The sequence below is a fragment of the Vicugna pacos genome, chromosome 4 (assembly GCF_048564905.1).
Source record: "Vicugna pacos chromosome 4, VicPac4, whole genome shotgun sequence".
Classification (NCBI taxonomy): domain Eukaryota; kingdom Metazoa; phylum Chordata; class Mammalia; order Artiodactyla; family Camelidae; genus Vicugna; species Vicugna pacos.
The window spans coordinates 70,396,662-70,424,427 of NC_132990.1; the positions used below are offsets into that span (position 1 = coordinate 70,396,662).

Consider the following 27,766-nt stretch of genomic DNA (forward strand, 5'->3'; position numbering starts at 1 on the left):
GTACCTGGCAGGTGCTGAGCGCTGTACCGCCTTAAGAGCTGCAGGTCCTCACCTTAGCCCAGAGATCACCAACACCCCAATTGTACAGAAAAGGAAACTGAGGCTCAGGAAAATTCTCCATGACTCATACCTGCATCTCCCAACCAGATAACATAGAAGTCATGGGTAGCAGTCACTGTGAGTGGGAATCATCCAGGCAGACTGCTCAGAGGAGGCACCAGGGCAGGTGGGACTGGCTTCAGGTCTGATGTGTTGTGCTGCGAGAGGACCCCAACTCAGAGCTTGGCTATGGGCCCCTGTCCTGGTACCACTGATTCTGTGGCCACGGGCAAGATTCTTCTCTGAGTCCCTGTCTCCTCTTGGGTAGAGCCAGTTTCAGCAGTGACGACGTGTTAGGGTTTGGTATCAGGGTGGGCCCCAAGGTAGGGGCCAGGTGAAGGAGAAACCCAGGGGATGGGACCTGGGGCACAGAGGCTGTTAACACTGTCCGGCTGACCTCTGCCTGGCTCAAGTGCTGTGGGGCGGGAGGATGTGGTACAGCTGAGGAGCATCAGAGCAGCCTCCTGGGGCGGCAGCCACTCCAGGTGCAGGTGAGTAGAGGCGCGGCAGGGCTGTGGGAGAAGCGCAGAGACCCAGCAAGGTCCAAGCTGCACCTTGTCCCTCTGTGACCTCAGGATCACTCTCACCCTGGGCCCCACTGGTATTGAATCTGGGACAGAATCTATCCAGGATTTAGTTTGGCCCACCACACAGCACAGGGGTCTGGGTATTTCATTCTGGGAACTGGTATTTCATCCTCAAAGCCCAGTCCATCATCTGGCCCCAGGTGGTGAAAGAAGACACCACGCCTCTGTGGGGAGGAGCACAGCTCCTGTCTGCTCAGGGGAGGCACCGCAGTACCCCCAGGAGGAGGGGCAAGCTGGGCACCACCGCTTAGGTCCACTGAACAGGGGGCTCAGCCTGACCGGTTAGGCAGAGCCCGCTGCCTGTTACTGTGGGGTGGGAGTGGAGGGGCTGGAGCCTGGAGGGGCAGCAAGAAGGTGGCACTGAACTGGGCAGGGCACTTGGTGGCCCCTGCTGCCTGAATTCACAGTGTTCTCTCACTCCTTCCCCTCACCTCCAGAGGGCTCCTGCCTCCCCCCAGACTAATCATATGGGGGGGCAGGGTGAAGACCAAGGAGTCCTTTCCAGTCTCCCCATCCCCTGCTCCACAGTCTTTCTCCCCCCTACACATAGTCTTTACTTTTCAGCCAAAATAACTTTTCTTAGGTCCCCAAACAACGCTGGTTGACATCCCTCCATCCCTTTGCTCACACTGTTCCTTTGCCTCGACCGCCCCCAACTCTTATCTAGCTGGTGAACTCCTGGACATACTTCAAAACCTAGTTTGGATGACACCTCTGCTATGAAGACTTCCTGTCCCCTCTGGGAGCAAAATTAGTCACTTCCTTATCTTGTGCAGTTATGTGATGTGATCTGATTGTCTCCTTCTACAAGACTGAATATCCCCCAGCGGCAGGAACCAGGGTGTCTGCTTCAGGGCGTCTGAAGTTGCCAAGAGGCAAAGGGATGCTTTTTTCCTTGCATAAAAGCCACTGCCAAGCCCTGTGCCAGGGGCTGCCTTGCCCTAAGAGCGGTACCTTTTTCAATTTGCACAGAAGCATTGGGTGAACCAGGAGTGGCCCGGGGGATAAAGTAGTCAGGTTGGTCCAGGTGGGTCAGGGTGACAGAGGGTTGCATCGTGGCTGGCCCTTCTCAGTGTGTGACCTTGGACAGGACACATCACCTTAGCTTCTTCGTCTGTAATCTGAAGCCGCCACATACCCAAGTGGCTGCAAAGAGCTGATGGGACAAGACGAAGGAACAAAGCAAGCAAAGTCCCAGGAGGGCACCTGGAACAGAAGCGCTCCTCCGAGTCGTCTGTGCTCACTGCTGCCACCAAGCGGGGGAAGGGGAGGCAAAGGAATCAGTGAGAAAGGCCAGGCCTGGGACTTATGGGTGGCCACCAGATGGACAGAGAGGAAAGGACAGTGTCCTGAAGTCAGGTGGGCCCAGGTTTGAATGTGCCCCTGCAGATGGCTGACTAAAGGGCACTTACCAAGTACCTCTCCTGGATTATAACCCCTGCCTCAAGGGGCTACTGTAAGGACAGCGAGGTGAGGGATGGCACACAGCAGGTGCTCATTAAATGACTCTTTCCTTCTGCCCAAGATAACAGCTGAGATGCATGTCAGGATGGAACTGAGGCTGAGGCCCCAGAAGGCCCAAGCATCTCCCAGTCCTCCCAAAGGCCCCCCCCTCGCAGTGACTGGTGTCCCCTACCTGGCCCCCATACCCAGCCTGCTTCCCCCAGGTTTTGAACCAAAGGTTATCTGAATGTCGCCACCACCCCACTTGGAGCATGGCCCTGCCCTAGACCACCATAACCACCTAGGAGGTTCTGCTTTGGCCCCAGAATGCAACTAGGCAAAGGTAGCTGGAAACTAATTGCAAAATTTATTCCAGGGCTGCGGGGGCTGGGGGGTTCTTAAGGGCACTTCTTATTTTGGGGCTGGGGGTCTCCAGCCTGGCCAGGGGGGCACATTTCAGAGGAGAGGGGGAGGGACTGAGACAGGGTGGTAGAAGGCAGGGGGCAGGGATACTCAGTCACCTCCAACTGGGCAGGGTCAGCGCAAGCTGCAACAGCAGCGTGAAAGCAGGACAGACAGTGGATGCCCAGCCCGGGGACAGAGGACAGCCGAGGCCTCTCCCTTGTGCCTGGCTCTGGAGAGTGTCTTTCAGGACATAGGACGGGAGGTGAAGCCCAGCTTCAAGAGTTTGCAGCAATGGACCCAATGGGATGGGGCCAGTGAGGCTGAGCTCATCGGCAATGTCTCCGATGTGGAGACCCAGACACCCTCCCCAAGGTCACCTGCATTCCCACCCACAGAGACACCAAACCCCCCACAGGCCACCCTGCTATTCATCTAGTGGGGGGGGGGGAATCGCAACAGCTCTTCTGTGGATTGGAGCAGGGGCTCAGAAATAATCACCCAGCACCACCGTGGGGTACTTGGTATGAGGGTGTTTGGGGAGAAACCACGGGCTATTTGTACTTCATGCTAATCCCCAAATCCCAGCCTCAGTCCTTAAATCTGTCCCCTGTCTGCCCCCTACACACACCTTTCAAAGAGTATCTAAATTAAAAAACAAACAAACAAACAAACAAAAAAACCTGTTGACTACAGCCTTGCAGATAAATACCAGCCTGGACGGGCCACCTGTGACTGGGGCTAGCATGTTGATTGTGCCAAACGTCTCCTCTGGTGGGAGAGGGTTAGAAAGATGATTGTAGCAAAATTCTTTTCAGATAACATGTCAAAGTTCTCCCCTGCAGAAGTCAGTTGGGGTAGAAGGTTTAGGGAGGAAGTCTTTTGTCCTAACCTGTCTCCTACTGTCCTCTAGGGCCCAAGCGTCCCTGTCTAATTTTGCAAACTGTTACCCCTCGTTTACAAAACAGAAGGCTTCCCTTCTGGTCTCTGTGAGGGGGTTTTGGAGACTCTCCCCTGTCCCCCAGTGCTGATGTCCACTCAACCTTTCTCGGCCTCTATTTCCAGGAAAGGGAGAAGGGGTGGCCTGTGATTCAAGGGACATTGAGGCCCACCAGGGAATCCGAACCTCCTCCCTGGGCCTGTGGTCCAGACCCCAGGACAGACAGCTGGGAGCAGGGGGAGGAAGAGGGGGGTTAGCAGCGCCTCCTTGGGGCACTCAGAATGGCAGGCAAGGGCCAGGGGTTAGTGGGGGCCACCCCACCTCAGCCAGGCCCTGCCCACCTTCACCCACCTTCCCAAACACAGGGCTTCAGAAAGCTCAGGGGCAGGGGCCTATGTGGTGGGGTTCCTGGGTCAGCATAATAAAATAAACCATCTGGAGGGCCGTGGGGATGCTGCAGCCCCTCCCCTGGCCCCAGCCTGGGCCCCCACGCCCCTCCCCGGCCCAAGCTCAAGTCTGCTTGGCCTGCAGCATCTCGATGAGCAGGTTGTTTCGGGGCATCTCGTTGCCCAGGTGCTTGTGGTACAGGTATTCCTTGGCCTGCATGCTCAGCGCCCGCACTTCCACCAGGCACAGCAGCAGCTGCTGGAACTTGTCCCCGCAGTGCGGGTAGTGGCACAGGGTGTAATCGAGCAGGGCGGCGTTGGCCTTCTCCTGAGCGTCCTTCACCAGGCTGTGGTTATTCAGGAACTTCACATCTGCAAAGGGAGGAGCTCGGTCACCAGCCCCATCACAGCATCAACACTGTCGCTGGCGTCACCAACATCTCTGTGGTCACCAAAGACACAGGCCCTGCCACCAGCAGCAACAGACCACCACCTCCCCGTCACCACCACAGTGCCATCACTGTTATTGGCGAACGCTGCCACCGCCATCAGTCACCAGTACCAACATCCCTGTCTTCACAGACATGACCACTGCTGCCATCAACAACCAAACCATAATCATTTGTGTCACCACCGTTATCACCGTCACCACCATCACCTTGGTTGAACACCACCATCGGCAGGAGTTAGTAATGCTAACACCCCAGTGGTTCTGACAAACACAGCCACCATCAACCACCCCACCGCAATCACCCATCACCATCACTGCTGCCATTGTCATCATCCCCACCATCATCACCAAGACCACCACCAGCCTCTCCAAGGGTATCCCTGGGCACTCTTAATTTAACCTCTTAATTTCCTCACCTGCAAAGCTGGGTGAGAATAGCACCTACTTCACAAGACTGTTGTGAGGGCTCAGGATGTGGATATGTGGAAAGTGCTCAGAAGAACAGTGTCTGGCACAGAACAAGGCTCTATGGGTCAGTGTTATCAGTATTACTCCTACTCACCATGTCCACGAACAGCACCATCCCCAGCCCCACGGTCAAAACCACCCTGTCACCCTCATCCCCCAGCTGCACGGCACATGGACTGGTGGCCTCATTCTAGAGAATGACAGGCACTCCTTTGGCCCACCCCCTGACCAATCAAGAGGCTCCAGTACTCCAGGGGAATTCTCTCATGGGGCCGTGGGGGGCCACGGACGTTCACTGCAACTGTACTTATGGTGATGGAGAGGTGGCTTGGATGGCCACGTGGTGGCTGCGTCCGAGGGAGTCCTGTGCAGTAGACACAAGTAATAGAGCAGACACGACACAGAGCAAATGGATGGGCCTTTGAAAGCATGGGGCTGAGTGGGGGAAAACAAAAAACAAAAACAAAAACAAAAACAAAAACAGGAGATCCCAAATGAGATCTACATGGTAAAGCCATCTACATAAATTAAAAATGCTTGCACAAAGCACGCACATTATGTAAGAACAGGGACAAACAAGAAGAGCCAAGCTAAACGTGAAGGAATGGTTGCAAATGGGGTGGAGGTGGCTCTGTGGAGACTGATAATCATTTGAACCAGGGACGGAGCAGTGTGATTAATACCTCTCCTACCCCGGAGGTCCAGTGAAGAGACCAAAAATAAAGTGTCTTTAACATGAAGTGGATGATGGTTCAAATCCCAGCCCCACCATCTAGAATCAGTGGCCTGTGCCCTGTCCTCTCCTGACCTGAAGGCCTTCTTCCTCTATGAAAGGGGCGGTTGCCCACCTTGCAGTGGAGGGAGCATGGGTGCACAGGTGGCCCCCAGGGGTGCTCCTGGAGAGCCAGTTTCCCGTCACGGGAGTCCTCCTCACTGCTCCCAGACACTGTTCAGCTCCTGGGCAGTATCTCCAGCTGGTGCCCTGCCTAGGGCCTGAAGGTCAGCAGGAATCCACAGAACCTGTCCCCATCCCCTGGTCCTGGCCACACCTTGTCTCGGATGTGGCACCCAGAGGCTCAAAAAATGGTCGTCCATCCACTTCCCCTCTGCTCCCATCACCCCCAGCCCTGCTGCCAAGCAGGAGTCCAAAGCCCCGCACACGCAGCCCTTGGCCCTTCTAATCCCTCTTAACACCCGCTGCGCCAGGAGGGCCGGATGCTCCTGGCAACCCTGATCCCCAGCCGCCCCCAGCGTGCCCGCCGAGACGTATGTTGTCCAAAGTCGGATTTAGGGAAACCCGAGCTGGACCCAGGGCGTATGGCAGGATCTGAGCCCCTGATCCTCCACCCACCACATCCCCCTCATCTCCCTTCAGTAAGCGAGCCAGGGTCAGATTCTTCCCGGCCTCCCCATGATCATCTTTAGCCCATATGGCATCTTTGTGCCAATTAGAAAGAAGTTCCCCCTTGTCCACAGAGAGACAGCTTGGTGGGGGGCACACAGGCTGGATTTCAGCCTTTACTCTTCCCCTGTCTAGGTGCCCTTGCTCAGTAAATAACCTGTCCAACTGTACACTCACACACACCAGCCCGGCTCCCTAGCCTGGCCCTCTCCAGACACACTCAAAGGTCATGGGAAGTCTCCCCACCTAACTAGCCTCCTGTGGGCAAGAGGTACCTACTGGCCCCATCTCTTTCTCAGTCTCTTTCCATTCCAGTCCTGCCCCATCTACCTTCAACCCCTCCACCATCCACAGAGCAGGGCAATTCTCCTGACATTGTCTTCTGACAATTCACAGTGGGAGGCTGGGGGTCCAGAGAAGAGTGGGGACCAGCTGAAGGCCACACAGCAGTAAAGGGGCCCAGAGGGAACAGTGAGGGTGGTGGGAGGACTGACTAAGATGCTGCAGTGGAGGCAGGAGTGGGAGGGGCCGGGGAGGACCAGACCCTTGGCTTTACCAGGATTTACTGTTCCCAGCAGCAGCATGCCAGGGACAACAGGGTGGAGTGTGGGGTTGGGGGTGCAGAACAAGGACAGCTTTCAGGGACACCCCACTGCTAGCAGCTCGCTGGGTCCTGCATTTCCTGGCAGGCTGGAGACCCTGCTACCACCACAAGGTGGGCTACGAGGCTGGGGAGGGAAGCGCAGTCACTGACTGAGCCCCAGCCGCTGCAGTACAAGACGCTAGAGCCATTTCCCCAGCATCCCCAGCACCTTGCGCCCAGCTCAGTAAATCCCTACAGACACCCAGGCCAGCAGGAAAGGGCATCCCACAGGGACAGTGGAGCGGGCCTGGAGTACACAGTAGATGCCAGAGCCTAGAGGCAAACCCAGACCGCTCTGGCTCTAACGCCCTGTGGGCAAGCAGGGGTAGGGGCAACCCTGGACATGGGTTCCTGCGGGATTGGACATGATAACTTTACGTTCTCTCCAACCCAGAAGTCCTGTCCAAGGGCCCCCAAGTCTGGGGTCCTTGGTTTCCCCAGAGGGGCTACTCTGGACACCAGGCTCGACTCTCTCCTCAGAGATCCCAGTTAAGTCACGCCCCTTCTCCCAGCCTCCCTCTAGAGGGACTGTTGTGAAGATTCTATGGAATGACAGAGGTGACAGAGCCAACATCTCTTGGAACCCCATGCCCTTCCTCCGCACCCACCAAACCTGGAGACACCCCCTTAACGTGTCAGGGGCTCAAATGCCAGCTCCACCACCAGCTGGGTGACCTGGGGCATCTCCCTTCCCCAACCTGAGCCTCAGTTTCCTATTATTTGCAAAATGGTGGCAAATTAATCTCTGCCTCACAGGGCACCCAAGAACTGGACCTTGTCTGCTGCCCAGCTCTGGGCCCTGGGCCGCAGGCTGGAGGTGGGTCTGCTCAGCCCCCAGCCATCCCGGAGGTGGGGGGTGGGAGGGGGCTGGGAGATGGCACCCCCACCTCCAGAGCAGCCCGCTAGCTCTGTAGAGCTGGGGGCCCCTAGGTTCTCAGAAAAGCCCCCTTTTCACGGTTTAATTGAATATTTGAATAATCCTTTCATTCCAGCGAGGCATAAAGAATGTTGTCCCAATAGCGGTGACTCAGGCAGGCGCCCCCGCGCACAATGGCCCCTCGAGTGGGGCTGCTATTCAGGCCGCCTTTTGTTGGCGCGAGCAGTGGGTAAATTGCAAACGCTTAAGGGAATGCTGCTGCCGCCGCCTCAATGCAAGTCAGGAAATCGAATGTTAGGTCAATCCATTAAGCTTCGATTAAGTCCTCTGCAGAACAATGCCAGCCGGGCCCATCTTCATAAACACCGTGATTGCCAGGAGAGAGGCACTAATTTTAATTAAACCTCCTTACCTGCCTTCGCGCCTGCCTGAGACGGCTATTTAGACGCCAAATGGCACCCTTCTGTGGAGGCAGGCGAGAAGGAGGCGCTGAGTGGGCTGAAGGGCGGGGGTGGGGTGGGGCGGGGGACAGTCATCACACGGGTTCAGGCTGCCCAGTCCAGGGAGGCGCTGGCCCGGAGTGATGCCCAGCATGCCAGCTGGAGGAGGACGGGCAAGTAGCCACTCCTCTCGGGGCCCCAGTTCCCTTGGGGACCCAGCCAGGGTGGTCTGGGTGGGCTCATAGGAGTATCCCCCTCCCACCTTCCAGGCTCTGGGTGGGCAAGTCTTCCCCCTCGTCCTGCCCAAATCTGTCCACTTCGCCCCAGCCCCAGGTCTAGCCTCGTGAAGGGCTCCAGGGTGCCACCGGCCATCCTTGTCCGTGCTGCAGTTGGAAGGACCTCTCTAAAATGCAAATTTGATCATGTCACTCCCTGCTGAAAATCCTTCCCTAGAGAAGGTTTAAGGTACTTGGCCTGGCATTCAAGGCCTCACAAAGCTCGGCCCCTGCCCACCTCTCCAGCCTCCTCTTCACCCTCTCCCTGCCCCATAGCTACACCCAAAATCTCAGGATTCCCCATTCCTTTGCACAAGCCGATCCTCCAGTCTGGAATGCACTTGCTGCTGCTTGCTCTGTCTCACCCAAAACACTCCTACTCCTACCACAAGGCCCAGCTCAGAGCCCCTCCTCCAAGCAGGCTTCCCTGATACCCTAGGTGTCGCTGGTTTCTCCTCTGTGGCCCAGCCCTGGTCACACTGGACTGCTCAGGCTCCTCTCCTCACCTGGAACCTGTCAGCCAGCGGCCTCTGCTTCTCACCTGGCCCTCCGCTCACTGCCTACACATGAGCTCAAAGAGGCCCAGGTCCTGGGACCTTCTTCTCCCCTCACAGCCCCAACCTTACTATAGCTTCTGGCCTGCTGGGCAGAGCATTCCCCCACCATCTCAGCCAGACCCATGTCACTGCCCCCAAAGACAAGGCACTGTGCCAGCCACATAGTATGGGATAAAGATGGAGATGGACTGGTTCATTCGTTCACTTCATTCATTAACTTGTTCATTTCTTCATGAACTTAATGATGGTTATGATAAAAACACCACTGATGCATATTCCAAGGGGTGAGGCCATGCACTGCACGCTCTGGGGAATTTTCTTATTCAATCCTCCTAGCAAGCTTAAGATAGTTATGATGTTCATTTTACAGATGGCGAAATAGAGGCTCAGAGAGTGACTTACTCAAGGGCCATAATCAGAGAGTCCAGATTTAGAATCCAGGTGGTGTGTCCCTAGTCCCTTTTCCTAACCACTGCTCCACCCTACCTCTCGTGCGCGTGCGTGTGCACACACACGCACACTCTCACTCCTCTGTCCCACCCCTCCAGCCCATTCCAGCCAAGAACTGTAGACACTCCCAATGTCCCAGGCCCCAACTGCCTCCTCTGGAAAACAGAATGAAGGCTCGCATGTAGGAGGAGCCGGGCACTCATGGTACTGAGTACAGCCCCTCGCCTGGACCTGGGAGAAGAGGGCGGGGCTCAAACAAGGCTGTCCTCCCCGCACCCCAGAGAAAGAGGAGTCCTGGATTTATCGCTGGTGAGGCCAGAGCTGCGCTGGGCCTGGCAGTCCCCAGCGCTCAGGCTTTGGTGGGAAGAGGGGCTGGGGCTGCAGGCACATGCTTCAGGCGCTGGGTTGTCTGGGGAGCCAAGACTCCCCATGGTGCCTGTTCTGCAGGGAGCGCCCAAGGGGAGATGGAGCCCTGGCCAAGGAACCTGGTGCTGGAAGCCCCACCCTCCCCAGGACCTCCCTCGCGGCCTCTTGATTGTGATCAGGTCAAGAACTGTCACCTCACAAACCACCCAAACTGCCGCAGAACGCACACTACAATACGATGTGCCCCCCAGCACCACCCCTCCAAAGCCCACATGTCCCCGGATCTCTCCAGCCACTCCTCAGTCATACACAGACTCCTCACAACACAAGCCTAGGGAAGTTCAGTCTGTACGTGCGTGAAACAAAGACACTAACACAAAGGCACGGACACACACATAACCCCTGGAGCCTCCACACCCTGAACCACACACATCCATGGCTCTGGCTGAGCCAGTTCCTGGAGCTGGTCAAAGATGAGGTCAGGAGGAGGGTACCACTAGAGGCAGAGGAGGGAGGGGGCTTCCCCAGCTAGAGCCAGCTGGGCCCAGGCCCCTGAGGCTCCTCCAAGGGCTTCAGGCTCCTAACTGGCTGCCCAAGATTCTGCCCCTGCTCCCACCATGGTTGTTCCCTACCAACCCCTGCAGCCTTGCAGATAAGCCCTCCAGCAGACCCAGAGTCCTGAGACCCAGCCCAGGCACCCAGTTACACAGCCATGGCCTGAGCATAGGGCTTCCCCCAATCAACACTTCACTAATCACCACCTCCCAGCGTGCTTTTGCCCACTGCTTCTCCTGTTCCCCACACTCTTGAGTAGGCACACCCTTGCCAGACTGTGGCTACGATACCATCTGCCACAAAGACAACGTCTCAATCCAGCCCCCTCCCCAGGTGACAAGGCATCCATAGCCCTCAATTCCGACCTTCCATCCTATCTACACCTCTGCTAAAAGATTTATTCCCCACCCCTACCTAGCCAGCAAACTCCTACACATCCTGCAAGACCCTGCTCAGATGTCCCTCTTCCAGAAAGTCTTCCAGGATTCCCTGGGTTCCCCATCTCTCTATCTCAGCCCTGACGGTGTTGGCTGGAGGCCTCTCCCGGACCGGGAGCCACCTGAGAGCAGGGAAAACCTCTACAATCGCAGCTTCGCTGGGCACAGGAGATGGCTTGCTGGGTGAAGAAGGACAGAAGGAGGCCAGCCCAGCCAGTGGAGACAGAGACGTGAGCGGCCCAGGCTGGGCTGGGGTCAGGAAGGAGATGCCAGACACGTGGGGGAGCGAGTCGGACAAGGCTTGCCCTCTGCCCCGCCCCACTTTGTTTTCCTCACTAGCACTTATCACAGTCTTCCAGGCTATACATTTCACTCACCCATTCACTAATTTTTACATTTTACTAATCATATGCTTATTGTCTCTCTCTCCAGAGAAGGTCAGCTCCATGAAGACAGAGATTTGGGGTCTTTTTTGAATGAGTGAATGAATGAATGCGCAAAGGGGTCTGGGCCCCAAAGATCTCACCGTCAGAATTTAGGCCCCGCTAGAGCAGAGAATTAGGACAAACAGGGACCTCAGGATGGGAGCCAGGGATCAGAAGCTCCTGAAATCACACAGGTATTTTCTGGGGTGGCATGGGTACTTTTCTAGGGCTTTCAGCCAGGAATTTACCAGAGGGGTCCTTGTCCCATAAAGGGCAAGTCTTAGACATTATCCTGGCCTCTGTGCTTCGGAACAGAGAAACTCAGGCCCAGGGAGGAGGCAGGCCCTTTTCTGAGAGCCAGGCCCCCTCACAACCTTATTTACTAAGGGAGGGGTCCTGGCCCCACCAAGGCCTCCCACTGCAGAGTCCCATCTGGGGGTCTCCTGGCCAGCCCAGACATCCACCCAGGCCCCTGTCACCCCAGGGCAGGCCAGGCCTTGCTCAGCCCACTCACCGAGGCTGAAGAGGATGAGGAACTTGAGGCAGACGAACTCCTGGCGGTCCAGCTGCAGTGCGTGTAGCTGCAGCACCAGCTCCTGCGCCCGAAGCACCAGGCTGTGCAGCAGGGAGCCCGCCTGGGCCGCCACCGTGGTCAGCTCCACCTGGGAGGGCAGAGGACCAGGGTCAAGGGCGGGGGCCAGGCCGGAGGCTCTGCTCGGGGACGTGATGGGAGGGCGTGGGTGGGAGGCCCCGCTAGGAGGCTAGGGGGTCAGAGGGGCCCCGCCTGGGAGCTGAGGGGGTGGGGGCAGCATCTCCCCAGGCCGCTGGACCCCTCCAGGCTCCCAGCTCTCCTCCCATTCCCAGAGCTGAGGGCCCCCGCACAGCAGAGCCGACACCGGGCAGGTGGGTGCAGAGGGAGAGCTGAAGGGTCCTTCACGCACAAAGAGCCGCCGCCAGGCCCAGTGGTACAAGCGGCTTTTGTGTTTTGTGTGGCGTCTACAGTGAGTACCATGTCGTGCTGGGGGTGGGGGCAGGGGCAGGGCAGCTCTGCCTGGATACACGTGGATGCAGCCGCATGACTGCCCGGGGCCCACGCACCCACACATAGACACTGGACCGGGGATGTGGCCACACCTCAGCTCACGTTCACACACACGCAGGGACACACTCACAGGGCCATCCCCCCACTTCAGGACAGGAACACACACACGCCCTTGTGTGGGCACATTGTAGGGGAACGCAGCAGACACACAGCCCTGTATGTGTTCCCACCTACGAGGTAATGGGCAGAGCTCGACACCTACCCACTTAGGTGTGTGGAGATATTTGCACAATAAAATACAGGCACACACATGTGCGCGCACACTTGCACAGGACAGTCCCATGGCCTTGGAGACATCCATCCACATGTTGACATGGGCCAACACAAACACATTCACACCTCAGACTCCCTTTTAAGACCACCTTCCCCTGGCCCCGGATGGCCTGAGACACCCAGGTGAGAACAGAGGATGAGGACAAAGGGCCTGGGTTGGAGGTAGGATGCGGAGCCTGACCTCAGTGTCCAATCCTGCCAGCACCTGTCAAACCCACTCCTCCTGTATCCACGCCCCACCCAGGAGCGATGCTCCCTCCACCAGGCTAGACCCTGGGCATCCACCTCCCTTTCCTTCTCCCTTCCCGCCATTTCCCCTACACCCCCTCTCATCTCCCCCTTGCACTGTCCCCTCCCAGATCCCCAGCATTCTGAGTGCTGCCTCCACTTTCCCCTCACCACCTGTCTTGCCTCCTCCATGTGCTTCCTCACCTACAACCTGGCTGTATCCTTCCCCACTTAAAACTCTACTGTGGCTCTCTGTTCAGTTTCCAGAGCCCACCGCCCCCCAACCTATTGCTCTTAATTCTTTGCTCTGAGTGCCCAAATTCTGACTCTGAGCTCTTTAGGGCCCAGAACCATTTGCCCGTCCAACCATCCATCCATCCATTCATTCATTCACTCATTCAGGATTTAGACTTGCAAGGTCTTGCCCACACCAGCCCCCAGCCACCCCTCCAGCCTTACCTCTCACCCCATCCCACCCTCCACGGGGCACCTGTCCCCTCAACCACATCCCAGCACACCAGTAGCCCCCAGTGACTCTACAGTTCTAACCTGCCTCTCTGAGCCTTGCCCATGCTATCCCCTCTGCCTGTGTGGAGAGGGGACTGCCCCTCCACCACCTTTTACCACCTCCCCAGCCCTTGTTTATTCTTTCACTATTCAGCGCCACCATCACCTCCTCCAAGAGCCTCCCTAACTACCAGCCCCACTGCTGCCAACATCCCTGAGCTGCTTCCCCAGAGCAGGGCTCTCAGGGGCTGGCTCTTCTCAAGGCCAAATCTAGGTCAAAGGGAGGTTGCGCCAGTGGGTATCCCACGAACTTGGGGGAATGGCTGATATTCAGGGCTCCCAGGGAGAAGCCTAGGACCGCTTCCGGACCCAGAATTCTGGAAGTGCAAGGTGGGGGTCGGGGCACAGTAGGGCCTGGTCACCTCCTGCCCGGTGACCAGCAGAATGCTGCCCTCCTTGCCATGCTGGATCTGGCGGTAGATGTGGTCGAACACCAGCAGCTCACTCCAGCAGCTCTGCAGCAGGGTCATCTGGTCGGCCACCTGCAGGGGAGAGGCACGCAGGGGGCTGGGATCTGGCCAGGGTCCAGCCAGGGCCCAGCCAGGGCCCAGCCGGGGACCTGCCCTTCACCCCTCCTCCTCCCAACTCGGAGTTCAGAGGCTCAGCTGGGTATGTGACCTGGGCAAGCTGCTCAACCTCTGTGTCCAGTCGCCCATCTGTCCTCTCCATCAGAGTGTGGCGGGGTCTAGCAAAGTAACAGGAAGGTCCGGTGGAAGTGCTCGGGACTTGGACAGCCTGGCTTCAGGCCCCGGCCCTTTCCGGGCCTCAGTTTTCTCATCGGGACCGTGGGCAATGAATTAGAAGGTGATCTGGCACATATAAGCTCTCAGTAAATGTTGGTGGATAACGTGCACGGAAGTGCTTTGTAAAGGATTCCTTCAAATGCGAGAGAAGATTAGTATTAACTTTTCCTTGTGTCCATTTGGCCTCCTGTATCCACGCCCCACCCAGGAGCATCTCTCATAGCCTCAGTCTCTCAAAAAGGACCCGTGTAGAGAAAAGGGAGGGCTGCCCCAGGGCCTTGCGTCGAGCTTTCGGTCTCATGGGAAGAGAGCAGGGCCCGCCAGGCCTGCGGTTCGGCCCAGGGAAGGAGCAGGCGGCTGGCAGCAGTCTGAGGAAGAGCAGGGCACACAGGAGGAGAGTCTGAATCCTCAGGCTGCAGTCAGGGACACTCGGCGCAATGGCAGGGACTGTCCTCCAGTCTGGGGTTCGCCACGTTCTAGCACAGCAAGAGTAGACACTCATGACAATGACAAGAGGGATCCAGGACCATGGGATGCTGGAGCCAGAGGATCCCCAGGGATTCCCCTGGCCTAAACCCCTATTTTTAGATGAAGAATCTGCTACCTGGAGAGGGCAAGGGACTCTCCTAGGATCACAGAGAGGTAGAGCCGCCAGGGCTGGCATCCTCAGTCCACAACTCTCCAGTGACAAGTACTGAACCCTTCTGAGTGTTCAGAACTGCGCTGCATGCTGTGGGTCATCTTACGAGGACACCGTGCAGACTTCAGTCCCTCTCAGCATCCACGGCTCATCCGCCAGCCACCATCTACCCAAAGGGCACTTCCCAGGGAGCCTTCCTGGCCACACCCCGTGGCGAATGCAAATCATGACAGCTAACAGTCACGCTGCAGCTCCACAAGCCTTTGTGGTTGGTACTGCTGTTATCCCCAGTGCATGGGGAGAGGGCACTGAGCTCAGAGAGGTCAAGCAACTTGCCCAAGGTCACACAGCTCTGACTGGCTCATCTGTGCTCTTAACCACTAGGTGTGGAGGAAGACCCACCCTTGCCACCCCGGAGTTTATGGCAAGCTCGCTAACCCCACCACTGAAGCCTTCCCCACTGCTCCCTCTTCCCTCAGTACTTTCGCATCCTCTGGACATGGCACCTGCAACATCTGACGGCACCAGTCCACGCCTCTGTCTTCTCTGACACCTTGGGGTCTGGGAAGGCAAGGCTGGTGTCCAGCCCATCTCTGGGTCCCCAGAGAAGAGGTTGGTGAGCGCTTGATGAACAAATATGTTCTCCCCAAGATATGCGCGGAGGAACCACCCCTACCCTGGAGGCCAGAGGAGTCCAGGAAGCCCCCTTCTCTCTTCTGGTAGGTAGAAGCCCCCTCCTGCCCTCTGCCCCTGACTCCTCTCCTGGGGGTGGCCCTGGGGCCCATCCTCAGGCAGACAGAGGGAGAGAAAAAATGGACAAAAAGCAAAGCGAGCAGCTAGACACAGTCAGGCTCCCTCAGGCCTCGCCTGCCCAGCCCTTCTCCAGCCCACATCGCTGAGAACAAGAGGAAGGGTCTGTCTCTGTCCTGCTCTGAGTCACTGCCTCCCACCCTCCCGTCCTCACTTCATCTCCGAGTCAAGAACCCACACCTCTCCCACCTTCTCCCAGCAGAAGATTCTTCCTGGAGCCCCATTACTGTCAGAACAGGAAACCCAGCCAGGGGGACAGGCTCAGCCACAGATGGCCTGGACTGGACGGGCCAGGAGAGACTGGGAACCGGGCAGGGTGCATCACAAAGACCCCTCTCCTTATCCCTCCTCAGGGAGTGGCCTGTCCCCAGAGAGCCACTGGCAGGAGGCCTCCCCACCACACCACCATCCCTTCCAAGGAGGGAGGCAAGGCTCAGCGAGCACATAGACCAGGCCCCGTTCCCAGCACACCCAGGACTCCACACCCCTGCTCATTACAGATGAGGGGGCAGAGGCTCCCCTCAGGTAACGGCAGGGAGCTGGGCTCTGGGCACTCCTGAAGCCAGGCAGGAGGTGCCTGCTCAGGGAGTCACACTGGCCCAACATGGGCGATCCAGATGGAGGCAGAGGAGGAGGGAGGACATGCGGGGCTGCGCTTGGCCCCCCACCCACTGGGGCCCTCAGGAGCAGACACCCTTGTGCCTGAATTAAAGGAACGGGGGTGGGGAGGTGGAAGCACAGAGATAAGGGGGAGAATTGGAAGATAAGCTGGCTGAGCTTTGGGCAGAAAGCAGAGGGGGTCACAGTGACCCGGTAGCCAAGCCCTGGGAGCAGACTCTGTATCCAGACCTCGGATCCTGGGAGTGGGGGCAGCCCTGCCTGCGGGGCTGACAGGGGCGGCAGGGCAGGGAGGTGCACTATGGTGGCCGAGCCTTGGTGCCCTGGGCCCTCAGATTCCCACTGAGCCACACACCCTCCTCAGCCCTGATTTCCTATTCTGAGAAAAAAAAAGGCGGGGGGTGGGGAGCCTCCCTCTCTTGATTAGAGAAAACTTGTGAGGACAGTGGTGTCAGTCGGGAAGGGTTCCGTGGACACACGGGCGGCTATTCCGGGGATACTGCCCCGGCCCAGGGTCCCCTACCCGCCAGCCAGGCAACTTGCTTTCCCTCTAGATGGACGAATGGATAGATAAAGACACCAAACTCCAAACACTCCCCACACAGATGAACACGCACACACACGCGCGCGCACACACACACACGCACTCCCCTTTTTATTTAAAAGAAAACCAGAAGACCCTGGCCGCCAGCCCCTCTCCATGAGAAAGCAGGTGGCTAAGAGGCTCACTTAACCAAAGAGGGCTGGTTTTCACCTTCAGTGGGTTTCTCTCTAAGCAAAAGGTTCTTCCTGTACCCTTAGGTCGCCCGCCCTGCCACCTTGGGAACAAGGACATTTGCAGTTCGGGCCCTGGGGTCCCTCATCAGCCCGGCCTGTCTGCTCCGCCCACCAGCCGCCCACCCCTCCTGCCACAAATCTTCCCGGAGCCTTGACACTTTGCAGCCTGCCTCGGAGATGGGGTATTTATGGGTGCTGAGATGACCTCCCTCCCAGCAGGCCCCCCTCCGGAGCCCCCTGGGGTCTGATCAGTCTGGCGGCCGAAGGCCAGCGGGCTCCGTAATTCTCCAGTGGCTGACACACCACGGGCTGGCCACGGCGCTCTCCCGGCCAAGTGGTCGGCAGGCTGTCACCTGCCAGCCCAGGACTGACAGAGTGACTGCCCCTTAAATGACACCATATATAAATCTAAACAATTAAATCTGTTGCCCATTAGGGGCCTCGGAGCTGGACGACGAGGGTGAATGGATGTCAAGATGGGTCATTAGGCACCCCTGGCCCTTGTCTCCAGCTCCCTGATTCCTGTCTCCATTCTCCCAGCCTGTCCTTCACAGGACTGTCCAGAGAAGCTGGCTGCCTGGGCCTACACCCTGCGCCCGCTGAGCAGCAGTTACCGGTGAGCGTCTGCTACTTTGCAGGTACTAAGCGGGTTTGGAAGCCCAGGGTGAGGTGGGCCCCATCTCCTCCCAGAGCTCTAGCACTCTCGGGGGAGCCTGGACACAATGTATCTTTTCCCACTCTTCCTGGCCAGGCCTGTCTACCACCTGCAAGGATAGATTAATGGTACAGCAATAGAGAGGCACAGTCAGGGAGGGAGCTGCTGCCCCCACTTGCTGAACACTTCCTGGAGCTGCACCAGTGCTAAGTGCTTTACCTGTCCCAGCTCCCCCAAAGCCTTCCATCAGCCCTGTGGCTACTATTTCAACTCTCCCTTTTTACAGATGGGGAAAACTGAGGCCCAGAGGAGTAAAGTCACCTGCCCAAAGCCACAAACCTGGTAAGTGGCAGAGCTGGGACTTGAACACAGGCCTCTTGGATTCTGGCCTCTGTTATTAACTTCTGGGCCATGTCAGAGTTAACACACTGACTGTGTGCAGTGGAAAAACAGAGACAGTGGAACATCCAAGCTAGGAAAGAAGATGGAGGAGGAGAACCCCAGGAGGACATCTGGAACCCCAATATCCAGGCTGCCAGCATCCCTGACAGCTCAGCAAAGACCCCAGGCCTCCCCCGGGGCGGTAGGACGTCATCAGTATCATAGAAGGCTGAGTGGGCCTCTGGGGAGAGCTCAGGCTCTGTGGTGGGAGCCCGTCCTTCCTCGGGATACAGGGCCCCCGCCAGCCCTGGCAGGCTGTCTGTCACCCACTGCCAAAGGACCTCCTCCTGGTCCAAGCTCTGCTCCGGACCCTGCCAACCTCCCCAGCCCTGCCTCATGGGACCACCTGGGGCTCCCTGACACATGACACCTTTACACCCCTGTGGGCCTCAGTCTACACTGTTCCTACTTTCCAGAATGATGCCCTTAAACTTCTCCGACTGCTTTCTGCAGAGGTGCAGATCAAAGAAACCTTCCGCAACTTCCTTAGAAAGAGCCATTGGTGACACAACACTGTAAACTGCCTATACTTCAAAAAAAAAAAAAAAAAAGAGCCATTGGCTCTCCTGCTGGGCTCCCTTGGTCCCTTTCTGTTGCTCTCAGGCCCTGGGCACCCTGTGCTGACATAAGCTATGCGCATGTCTGTCTCTTCCTCCAGACTGGCAGCCTCCTGGGTCCAATTCATGTCCCTATGCCCAGGCCAAGGGCTGCCCCACTCTCAGAGCTAGGGAGCCCACTCTGCTGCCTGCTAGGATGTGTCCTGCCTGGAGGTGGGGGGTATAAATAGCCAGTCAAAAGGGAGAACAGGGTCACTCAGCTCCCTCCCACTTTTCTACCTCCCTATATCTGGTTTTGCAAACAGACACCTCCCAGAGCTCATTGGTCTAGTGGGAAAGAAATTCCACATGGCTGATGAGCGGCCCTCTAAGGGCTGGGCTGGTACTTATGTGCAAGGCTCCTTTACAGAGGGTAGTCACCATGGTTCATATTCCTAGGCTTGATTCAGAGACTCTGGGAAGGGGAAGCAGGAAGGTTTGGACCACAGAGAAGCCAGAAGCAGGAAAAAACACTCAGCAAAGCTGGGACAAAAGCCCTTCCCATCCTGCGTGAAAAACCCCGAGAGACCAGGAAGGCGGCCAGAGGAAGTGCCCTGCCCCTGGATGCAGGGCTCTGGGAGGCCAGGAAGGCTCTGTTCCTCCTCCCTCTGTACTGGGGGCTCATGGGACGCCTAGAGGGAAAGCTGGCAACCAACCCAAGGGTCTTAGGATCTTCATCCCCCTCCAGGGCCTCCAGCCATGAGTAGAAGGCAGACAGGATCATTCAAGGCCCTGCCTCTTGTCCTATCCATGAGGTCGGCCTACAGAGGGGGCAAGGGTGGAGCCCCAGCCCATGACAGACACGTGGCTCATCCCCAGGCCTCAGCCAGGACAGGCCCTCCACAATAGAAGCAGGAGCCACCAATTCTTGATGGGGCCCCAGTCCCATGATGTCTCAAGCCCTTGTCTTATTCCCCCCCGTACCCGGCCTAGAAGGGCAAGCAGTGCCCCCGGCCCATCCGGCCACATGCCCCCGGAGGAAGCCCAGGCCTGAGTGGCGTCAGCACTGACAATGCTGCTCAAGGCTGCAGCGGCCCCAGCAGGGAGGGCAACAGATCCTGCTGTTCACACCCAGCCCCAAGACATCCAGGGGGCCGGCTTGGGAGAGGCAAACATCCATAGGCCTGGGCTAAAGGCCTATCATGTCTTTGTCCAGGTCCGGGAGGGCCTGGCTTGGGGTAGGCCAGGCTTGGGGGTGCCTCTGAGGTTGGCAGAACACCCTGCTCATAGGGAGCCAGGTCACCAGAGGGGCAGCTCCCCAGTCTTGGGCGCCTCAAATCGCTAGGCGGGATGACTAGCAAGTCCTTCAGCATCTGGCCGTGGTTTCTCCTGCTGCTCTCCCGCTCACTTGAGCTGCAGGTACCTCAACCAGGGGGATGGAAGGCCTTGGAGTCGAGGAAGCTGCCTGGTCTAGAAGCTGAGAGGCAGGCCCTGCAGTCCCCTACCTACCCTCTCACCTAGCTCTCCCTGCACGTCAGACACACACACTTACACATGGGGCCAACCATCACACATGAGAGATGCAGGGACAGTAAGATCTTTCACCTTCGCTGGGAAGGAGAGGGTTCACAAGCATTCCGAACTCTGAGATACTAAGACCCCTTCTGTGACATCTGAGGCTAGCAGGGCACGGGGGCCTCTCCAAATGGGAGGACAGGATGAGCGGGACTCTACAAGACGGTGGGCTGGGCAGCCAGAGACAGTCTCCCAAGGACTCAGCTCCTCTTTTGGGAGAGCCCAGGGTCTCAGAGAAGGAGAGATAAATGTCTATGAAGACCCAGACTGGGAGAGAAAGAGACAGAGACTGAAAGGACTAGAGAATAAGAAGCAGAGAGAGAGCACACCAGAGAGAGAGACAACAGAGACAGGCAGAGATAAAAGAAGCAGAGGCTGTGAGAGATAGATACTCAAGAAATAGAGAAGGAGAAAGAGGGGGGATTGGGTGAGGAGGTGGGAGAGGGACAAGGAAGGCCACAATGAGCCAGAAACACTCCTCAGTGTTCCCAGTGTGGTCTCCCTGCCTGGGGCCAGGGGGCAAGACAGCCCCATCCAAGGAGGGGCCCAGAGGGAGGCTTAGACAGCTGAGAGGACACCCCAGATCCAGCGGCCAGCCAGGTGGGAGGAGGAACTCACCTCCAGCTCCTTGAAGACCATGCACCTGCGTGCCCAGTCCACGATGGAGATGAAGGTCTGGTCAGCCATCCTGCACAGGAGGCTGAAAGGCGCAGGCTGGTCGGGGCGGCCCTTGGCCGGTTCCTGCAGGCAGCCCACGATGCGTGCCCGTACCTGGTCCTCATCTGGCTCCAGCTGCAGCAGCTGCAGGATAAGCTCGGGCACGCCGGGCCCTCCAGAGAAGGGCTCTGGGTAGCCATAGGGTGGCCCAGGCTGTGGGGGGCTGGCGTAGGGCTCCGGGTACTCAGACTTGATGGCACGGCCAGGGAAGGCGGGATAGAGGTAGCCAGCCAGTGGCCCGTGGGCGCTGGGCACAGCCATAGGCAGCCCTGGGGCCCCAAAGTCGCCCAGTGGCCCAGCAGGTGGACCAGAGGCCAGGCTCTTGGGCTCAGGTGCATGTAGGCCAGGAGGCAGCATGTAGTCCGGTGGGGGAGGGGGCGGTGGAGGCACCCCCATTGGGGGGCCTGTCTCCAGCTTGAAGCCATTGGCTCGAATCTGTGCCTTCTTCTGCTGCTTCAGAGCCCGGTCCCGCTTGTACATGGGCCCAAACTTGTTCCGGCCGCCCCGCATGCGGTCAGCGCGCACAGCTGTGGGCAGAGGCAGAGGGGCAGGCTCACCCCCTCCAGGCCACCCGCCGAACCGCCCCACTCACAACTCCTCCCCAAACAGATCTGACTGGGTCACTGCCCAGCTAAGTACCTCTCGGGGCTCCCCCAGTGTCAGCAGACGAAGTCAGCCCCCTTAACCTGGCCAGGTTTTTGCTATTCCTTCTGCCTCAAACCCTTTCCTTCTCTCGTGCCTACTGAACACCCAGAGTGTTCTGGATTCACCCAGCAGCATTCACTGACCCTGCCCCAGATGTCCTGCCCTCACCCACTCTTGTCCTGCTGAGGGCTATCAGGGCCTGGACCCAGGCTGAGAGCTCCTGGGGGCTGAGCAATGGGCTCAGGTGCCCAGCACAGGGCCTGGCAGGGAGGTGGTGACAGGAAGCGGGCCCCGGTCAGCCTTGTTCACAGGTGGCTCCCAGTGTCCAGCTGCTTCTTGACTGACTGCCTGACTCTGTTGAACCCCTGTTACAAAATGACTCAGGCTTTCCCGGCTGCCTTCAAACTTGAAACTGAGTTTAGGGCTGGCCGGGGCTCTTAGCTGAAGGAAGGGACTTCCCTTGCTGACCAGATGTCCCACTGCCTGGCCAAGAATCTGTCACCAGCTGGACCCAACAGGTGTGTCTCTGCAGCTGTAGTGTGGCCCCAGCCCTTGCTCAGACAGGACCCCATCCCGGGCTCCAGGAGAAAGAGAGAGGAGGAGGGAGAGGGCAGTGCTCAACAAGGGATGCGTCTCGGGGCTCCCCCGAGCAGCCAATCTTCCTGCCACGGGGGTGGACAGCCCTGCTCCCTCCCCCAAATCCGAGGATTCTGCGGCTCATAATAACCAGCCCTCCTGGGTCCCTCCACACCTGGAGCTGGGGACATGGGCTCTGGGGACAGGACAGGATATCCCCCTTCCACCAGGAGTCCTTCCTCGAGGTGACAGGACTTGCGGCTGCAGCTCTCAGAGGCACCGGGGCTCTCTACATCATTTAATCACGTTAACCAACAGCTGCCTGCTCGGCGTGCAGCCCGGCTGGGGCCAGCGAGGTGGAAGCCTATGACTGTTCACCCCTCAAAGAGCTTGAGCCTTTCCTGCTGAAATGTTTTCCTCCCCCTCTGGACTGAGAGCTGGTGAGGGGAGCATAAGGATGGGCCTGGGTCCTCTGGGGGGCCATTGTTCCCCATTCCCCAGCCCTCTGGGACCTGGCTAAGAACCCGCTGAGTGAATGAACTGAGTGAATCTTGTAGATGGATGGACAGACCAACAGATGGGTGGGCTGGGTGAGTAAGGGCTGCACAGTGATGCTGGAAGGGTAATAACATACATAATGAGAACAATAATAGTTAACCTGCTGAGCATTTTCTATGGGCCAGGCACCATGCTAGGAGCTTTTTCATGCAATCCTCTCACTAACTCGAGGAGGAAGGGGTTTACTATTAGGCTCATTTTTCAGATGGGGAACCTGCAGCTCAGAGAGGTTAAGGAACTTGCCCAATGTCACCCAACCTGTAAGTGGTGGCACTGGGATTTGTCTAGTAAAGATATTAAAAGCCTTGGCTCTGGCTGGCATGCAGTGCCAGTGGGGCTGTTACAGAACAGCCAGAGGGAGGAGTTCTGTGGGGCTCTGGCCTATGCTGCCCTGTCCCCAAGGGCTGGGGAGAGGGTCATCTCCCTGGGGTTCACTTTTAGATACTTCTCAACCCAACCCAGGTTGGTCGTGCATGCACCCCTTCACCCAGACCGACATCAGTTCTCTCCCCTCCCCCACAGAGATGGGGCCCTAATGTTACATGAGGGGCCAATCGCCTGGTCCCAGAAACTTTAAGAAGGCCAGCGGTGCCCTCCCCTCACTCCTCCTCCCACTCCCACCTCCTGCCCCCTCTTGCCACCAGAGGTCAAGCCACCAGAGGTCAAGGGACGGCAGCCTGGGCGGGGCGTGCACACCTTCCAGGCGCATCCCCACCGTCAGGCACTTCTGGAAGCGGCAGAAGGGACAGCGCTTGCGCTGCGTCTTGTCGATCTTGCAGCTCTGGCTCTCGGTGCACGTGTAGTGCTTGTTGTTCTGCACCGTGCGCTTGAAGAAGCCCTGGGGGAGAAGGGAGTCAGTCCTAAACCTCCCAGCAGGGCTCTGCGGCTTTCCTGTCCTCCTGCAGCTCCCAGTCCTCCACGCCCATCCCCTGCCCGCTCACCTTGCAGCTCTCGCATGTGAGCAGCCCGTAGTGGTAGCCCGACACCTTGTCCCCACACACGGGGCACAGCTCGTCCAGGTCCTCATCGTACGAATAGTCCATACCCGCGGCGTCCGCCTGCGGAGGGAGGAGAGGGTCACCGTGGGCAGGATGGCGACTGGCCGCGAGGCGGACCTGGGTCCAGCGGGTCTTGCACCACCGCGGCCGCGAGCCCCACAGCGCCCTCCTTTTGGGCCCGGCCCTCGGCCCCCATCCCAGTGCCGTGGTCAAGGCGGCCTGTTGCGGGCCACCCACTAGAAGGCTCTGAGCCGCCTGGAGCACATGGGCCCCGGGGAGCTCCATGCCGGGCCCTTGCTGACCCTGTCAGGGCCCTCCCGCCCCGCACACTCCCCGACCCTCCCAGAGGCTCCTCCTGAGCTGCCCGCCTCCCCCGCACCCGATCTGGGACTCGTGGATTCGATGAGCTTTGATCCGCATTCGTTCGTTTGAGAGCAAAACCCCGATTCTGAGAAAACGAGATGGGCTCCGCCACCCGGAGAGACGCCAATGAAGCCGGGCCGAGTGGGGCCCAAGTGTTCTGGGGATCGGACAGGGAGGAGGGAGACAGAGGCAGAGACTGAGAGAGGCGGAAAGATGGGCAGAAAGGAGAGCGAGAGACACCGACCGACGCTGCTTAACGGAGAGAGTACCCCGGGGTGACAGAGAGAACGAAAACCCGAGAGTGACAGAGACACACTGATGCAGAGTCAGAGAAGACCAGGGACAGACAAGAAAGATGGAGAGAGAGAGCTAGAGGTAGAGACAGAGGCAGAGAGGGTGGGAGAGAGAGAGGGCGAGAGTGGACGAACGAGAAAGACAGATCAGAGACACTGAGAGACGCAGAGGCCCCAGGAGAATACCCGGGAGAGAGCTGCAGAGCAGAGACATAGTGGTCGATGAGAGACAGACGGAGACACCGAGAGACGAGAAAAACCTGGGAGAGACCCAGGCAGAGAGAGAGAGAGTGACAGAGACACTGAGAGAAAACCTGCAGAGACGGAGGCGCCCGGTAAGGGGGTCGGGGACGGGAAGACGCACGGAAAGCGGCAAGACCCGGGCGCCAAGCTCAGAGGCGCGGCCCCGCAGAGCCGGACCCCGACAGGGGCTCGAGCCGGGAGAGGCGGACAACGACGGCGCCCGGGCGGAGAGCCCGAAAGCGCGGAGCCGCCGGGCCCCGGGGCCGGGAGAGACAAAGCCAGCGGCAGCGACGGCAACGGGAGGCCGTGCCACCGAGACCAAGACGTCGGGCCGAGAGCCGGCGACGAGGGCGCAGCGAGGACGGCGGGCGCCGGGCGTGGAGCCGCGAGCCGGGCGCAGACCCCGCGGGCCCCGAGAGGCCGAGTCCGAGGCGGGGGAGCAGCCTCGGGCGGAGAGTCGAAGTCGCCGGGAGGGAAGCGCGAAGGGGCGCGACGGCGGCCGCGGCCCGCCCGGAGCCCACCTGGCCGCTCCCGCGAGCAGCAGCGCCCCGCGTCCCGCCCGCGCGGAGTCCCGCACCTCCCGGCCGCGCCGCCGCCGCCGCCGGCGATGAGCTGCACCCGGGCGCAGCGCCGCCCGCCCGCTATGACGGCCGCTCGGGCCGGGGGCGGGGAGGCGGGGGCGCGGGGCTGGCGGCGCGGGGCCTGGGCGCTCCCCCACCCCGCCTCCCCGCCCCCGCCGCCTCCAGGGCCGCGCTTAGGCGCACCTGGGACCAGGGTCCCTCCGCCGCCAGTGCGTGCTGCGCGAACCCGCGGCGCCGGGGCCAGGGGCCGGCCCCTCTATACCGGCGCTTGCGGTATCTGGGGGCGGAGGCCCGGCCCGCGCCCTCCGCTACCACTGAGCCCGGCTCGCGCCTTCACCCTCGCCCTCTCGGTCCCTCATCCCCATCCCGGACCACAGAGCCCTGGCGTCCCAGAATCTGGTCAGGTGCTGGGCGCCTGGGAGCCTCGGGCCACCCGCCTGCGGTGGAAGGGGACGAGTCCCTGTTTGTAAATCCAGTTTAGTTGTGGCTAGGACCACGCTGAGGGTGCTGGTCGTTTTGCAGCGTGGAAGTAGGTGGGTTGAACATGGGGGCCCGTGGCCAAGACATGGGTTTAAGGCTAGAAACTGGGTTCTGGCCCAGCCCAGGCACATTTCCTCATTGGAGATTTAAGTAAATCTCCTCCCCCTCAGTTTTCTCATCTGTAAAGTGGGAATGATGACTGGACTTCCTTAAGGGTGGTCGTACGGATGAACCGAAGTGGTGTTGGCAAAGCACATGCCTGAAACTGCGGAATCGATCCACGGCGTCCAGTTGGGAGACCTGGGACAAACGCTTGAGCTTCAGATTGCTTGGCTGGAAACGTGAGGCGTAATCCCACTCTACGAGTTTTCCAAGGTCTGATGAGGACCTGAAGCCACCAAGGGCGCAGGAGCTGGGAGAACAGAGCCCAGGTGCAGAAGAAACCCCTCTCCTTCCCGTTCTGCGCTCTTACCCGGGATGGAAACGGGAAGAGAGTGCCCTGCAGCACCGGGGCGGGGCGGCGGGGCAAAGGGATTCCCAGGCCGAGCAATTGCCCTGGGCTGGAGGAAATCTACAAGATCACTCTCAATTTTCAAATGAAAAAATTGAGACCCGAGAGAGGAAGGCGCCTGCTCGCATCCTGCCTCCGCCCCCCTCGGGCACCTAGGGTCCGAGAGAGTATTGAGGAAAGCGAAGTCAAAAAGCCGAGATCTTCAAGCCGGGAAATACTACAGCTATGCATTGGCAGCGACGCAGCCGACCAAAAGACCCGAATCTGAAGGCTTGGACCCTTGGCTGAGGCCGGCTTCGTCTGGGCCCCTGCCCCGAGGCCTCTGGCTTTAGTTGAAGCTGGCGCCTTGGTCCTGCGAGCCCGGGCCCAGAAACCCGGCTCGGACCACCTCTCATCTCGCTCACGCTGCGGAATGAAGGGCAGAATCTGCGGCCGACTTGCGGTGCAAGCTAGGGCAGTTCACTTCGCTTCTCTGAGCCTCAGTTTCTCCGCATATAAAATGGAAAAGATCGGCCCTACAGAAGGGGTTCTGCGGTTTCCGTGAGATTCCATGGACGAATCTTGGTGAGGAGGAAGGAGAGAGAGTTAGTTGCAGGCTCCCCACCCCAAGCCCCTGAGAAACAAGAGTGTCTGCAGGAGCTGGGGGGCGGGGGCTACTGCCTCTGAACAGCTCCCCATCAGGGAGGGGCCCTCAGAAAGTGGAAAGCAGGAGGGGCACTACCTCTGCAGCACAGTGAAAGGGACTGAGGGGGAGGGCTGGGCTGGGGAGGTCCCTAGTCAGTTTCCCTAGGGTGGAGCCCACTGGGGTCTCCTGGACATTGTTGAAGAAGACCCAGGCAGTGTAAGAGCAAGTCTGGGCTGGGGGCCCAGGGGGGTGGGGGCTGGGCTCTGAGCCAGTTCTCCCCTTCTTCCTCCACCTAGAACCCCCTCCCTCAGAGGTTCCACTATCATAGGTTAGGAGACCTTCATTGTACCCACCCCTCACAGCCCCACGTTCCAGCTCAACATGTGGGAAATCACACCCCTCACCTATCTACCCAGGGAAGCAAACAGCCCTGGCCTAGCCACAGAACCCAGACTGACAGAAGGATACTGGAGACAGATGCATGAATCCACACAGACTCAGAGACATCCACAGAGACAGCAGGCAGGGAGGCCCAGAGCCCCAAAGACAGACCGAGGGATTCAGGAGCTCAGGACACACTCACAGACTATGAGACTTGGGCCAAGACAGCCCTGTGAGCACTGAGCCACTCGTAGACAGCAGGACACCCACAGACCCCTGTATGGCCTGTCCCCATAGGCCTAGCTCCTCCCATCAGCCACCCAGGGGAAAAGAGAGGGTAGCATGGTGGAAGGGCAGGTCTGGGGAGATCCCTGGCCCCTTCCTTGCCCAGCGTAGCGGGCACCAGTCACTCAGCAGAGCAGGCAGTGGCCGGCCCAGGCCGGAGGGAGGCTCTGAGGAGGGAGGCTGGCCATTAGAGGCCTGGGCCCAGGCCCTCACTTACGGAGCGGAAGGCGAGCTCTCACGCTGGATGAGGGTGGACAGTGGGCACCGGGGGTCCGAGGGGAAGCTCCAGAGGCCCAGGTGGGGCAGTAGCGACTGTGGGCACACGGAAACTCCTTCACGCCA

At 58.9% G+C, this 27,766-nt stretch overlaps 1 protein-coding gene across 2 annotated transcripts; it reads right to left on the reverse strand.

The window, feature by feature from the left end:
- Nucleotides 1–2,473: 2,473 nt before the first annotated feature.
- Nucleotides 2,474–27,766, reverse strand: NR5A1 (nuclear receptor subfamily 5 group A member 1). 2 transcript variants are annotated; one of them, XM_006205525.4, is made up of 7 exons: nt 27,642–27,766; nt 23,606–23,722; nt 23,361–23,502; nt 20,787–21,412; nt 13,736–13,855; nt 11,718–11,865; nt 2,474–4,229 (listed from the first exon to the last, which is right to left on the reverse strand). In XM_006205525.4, the coding sequence occupies exons 2-7, from the start codon at nt 23,705–23,707 to the stop codon at nt 3,982–3,984; spliced, it is 1,386 nt and encodes a 461-aa protein (XP_006205587.1). In that variant the 5' UTR covers nt 23,708–23,722; nt 27,642–27,766; the 3' UTR covers nt 2,474–3,981. The 2 variants fall into 2 exon arrangements, with proteins under 2 accessions (XP_006205587.1, XP_072816212.1); XM_072960111.1 differs by lacking the exon at nt 27,642–27,766 and adding an exon at nt 25,083–25,149.

Coding starts and splice junctions, on each gene's coding strand:
- NR5A1 (XM_006205525.4), bottom strand. CDS start 23,707: ATGGACTATTCGTACGATGAGGACCTGGACGAGCTGTGCCCCGTGTGT. Junction 21,413..23,360: donor GGTGGGGATGCGCCTGGAAG/GTGTGCACGCCC, acceptor CTCTGCCCACAG/CTGTGCGCGCTGACCGCATG. Junction 13,856..20,786: donor TGGTCTTCAAGGAGCTGGAG/GTGAGTTCCTCC, acceptor TCTCCCCTGCAG/GTGGCCGACCAGATGACCCT.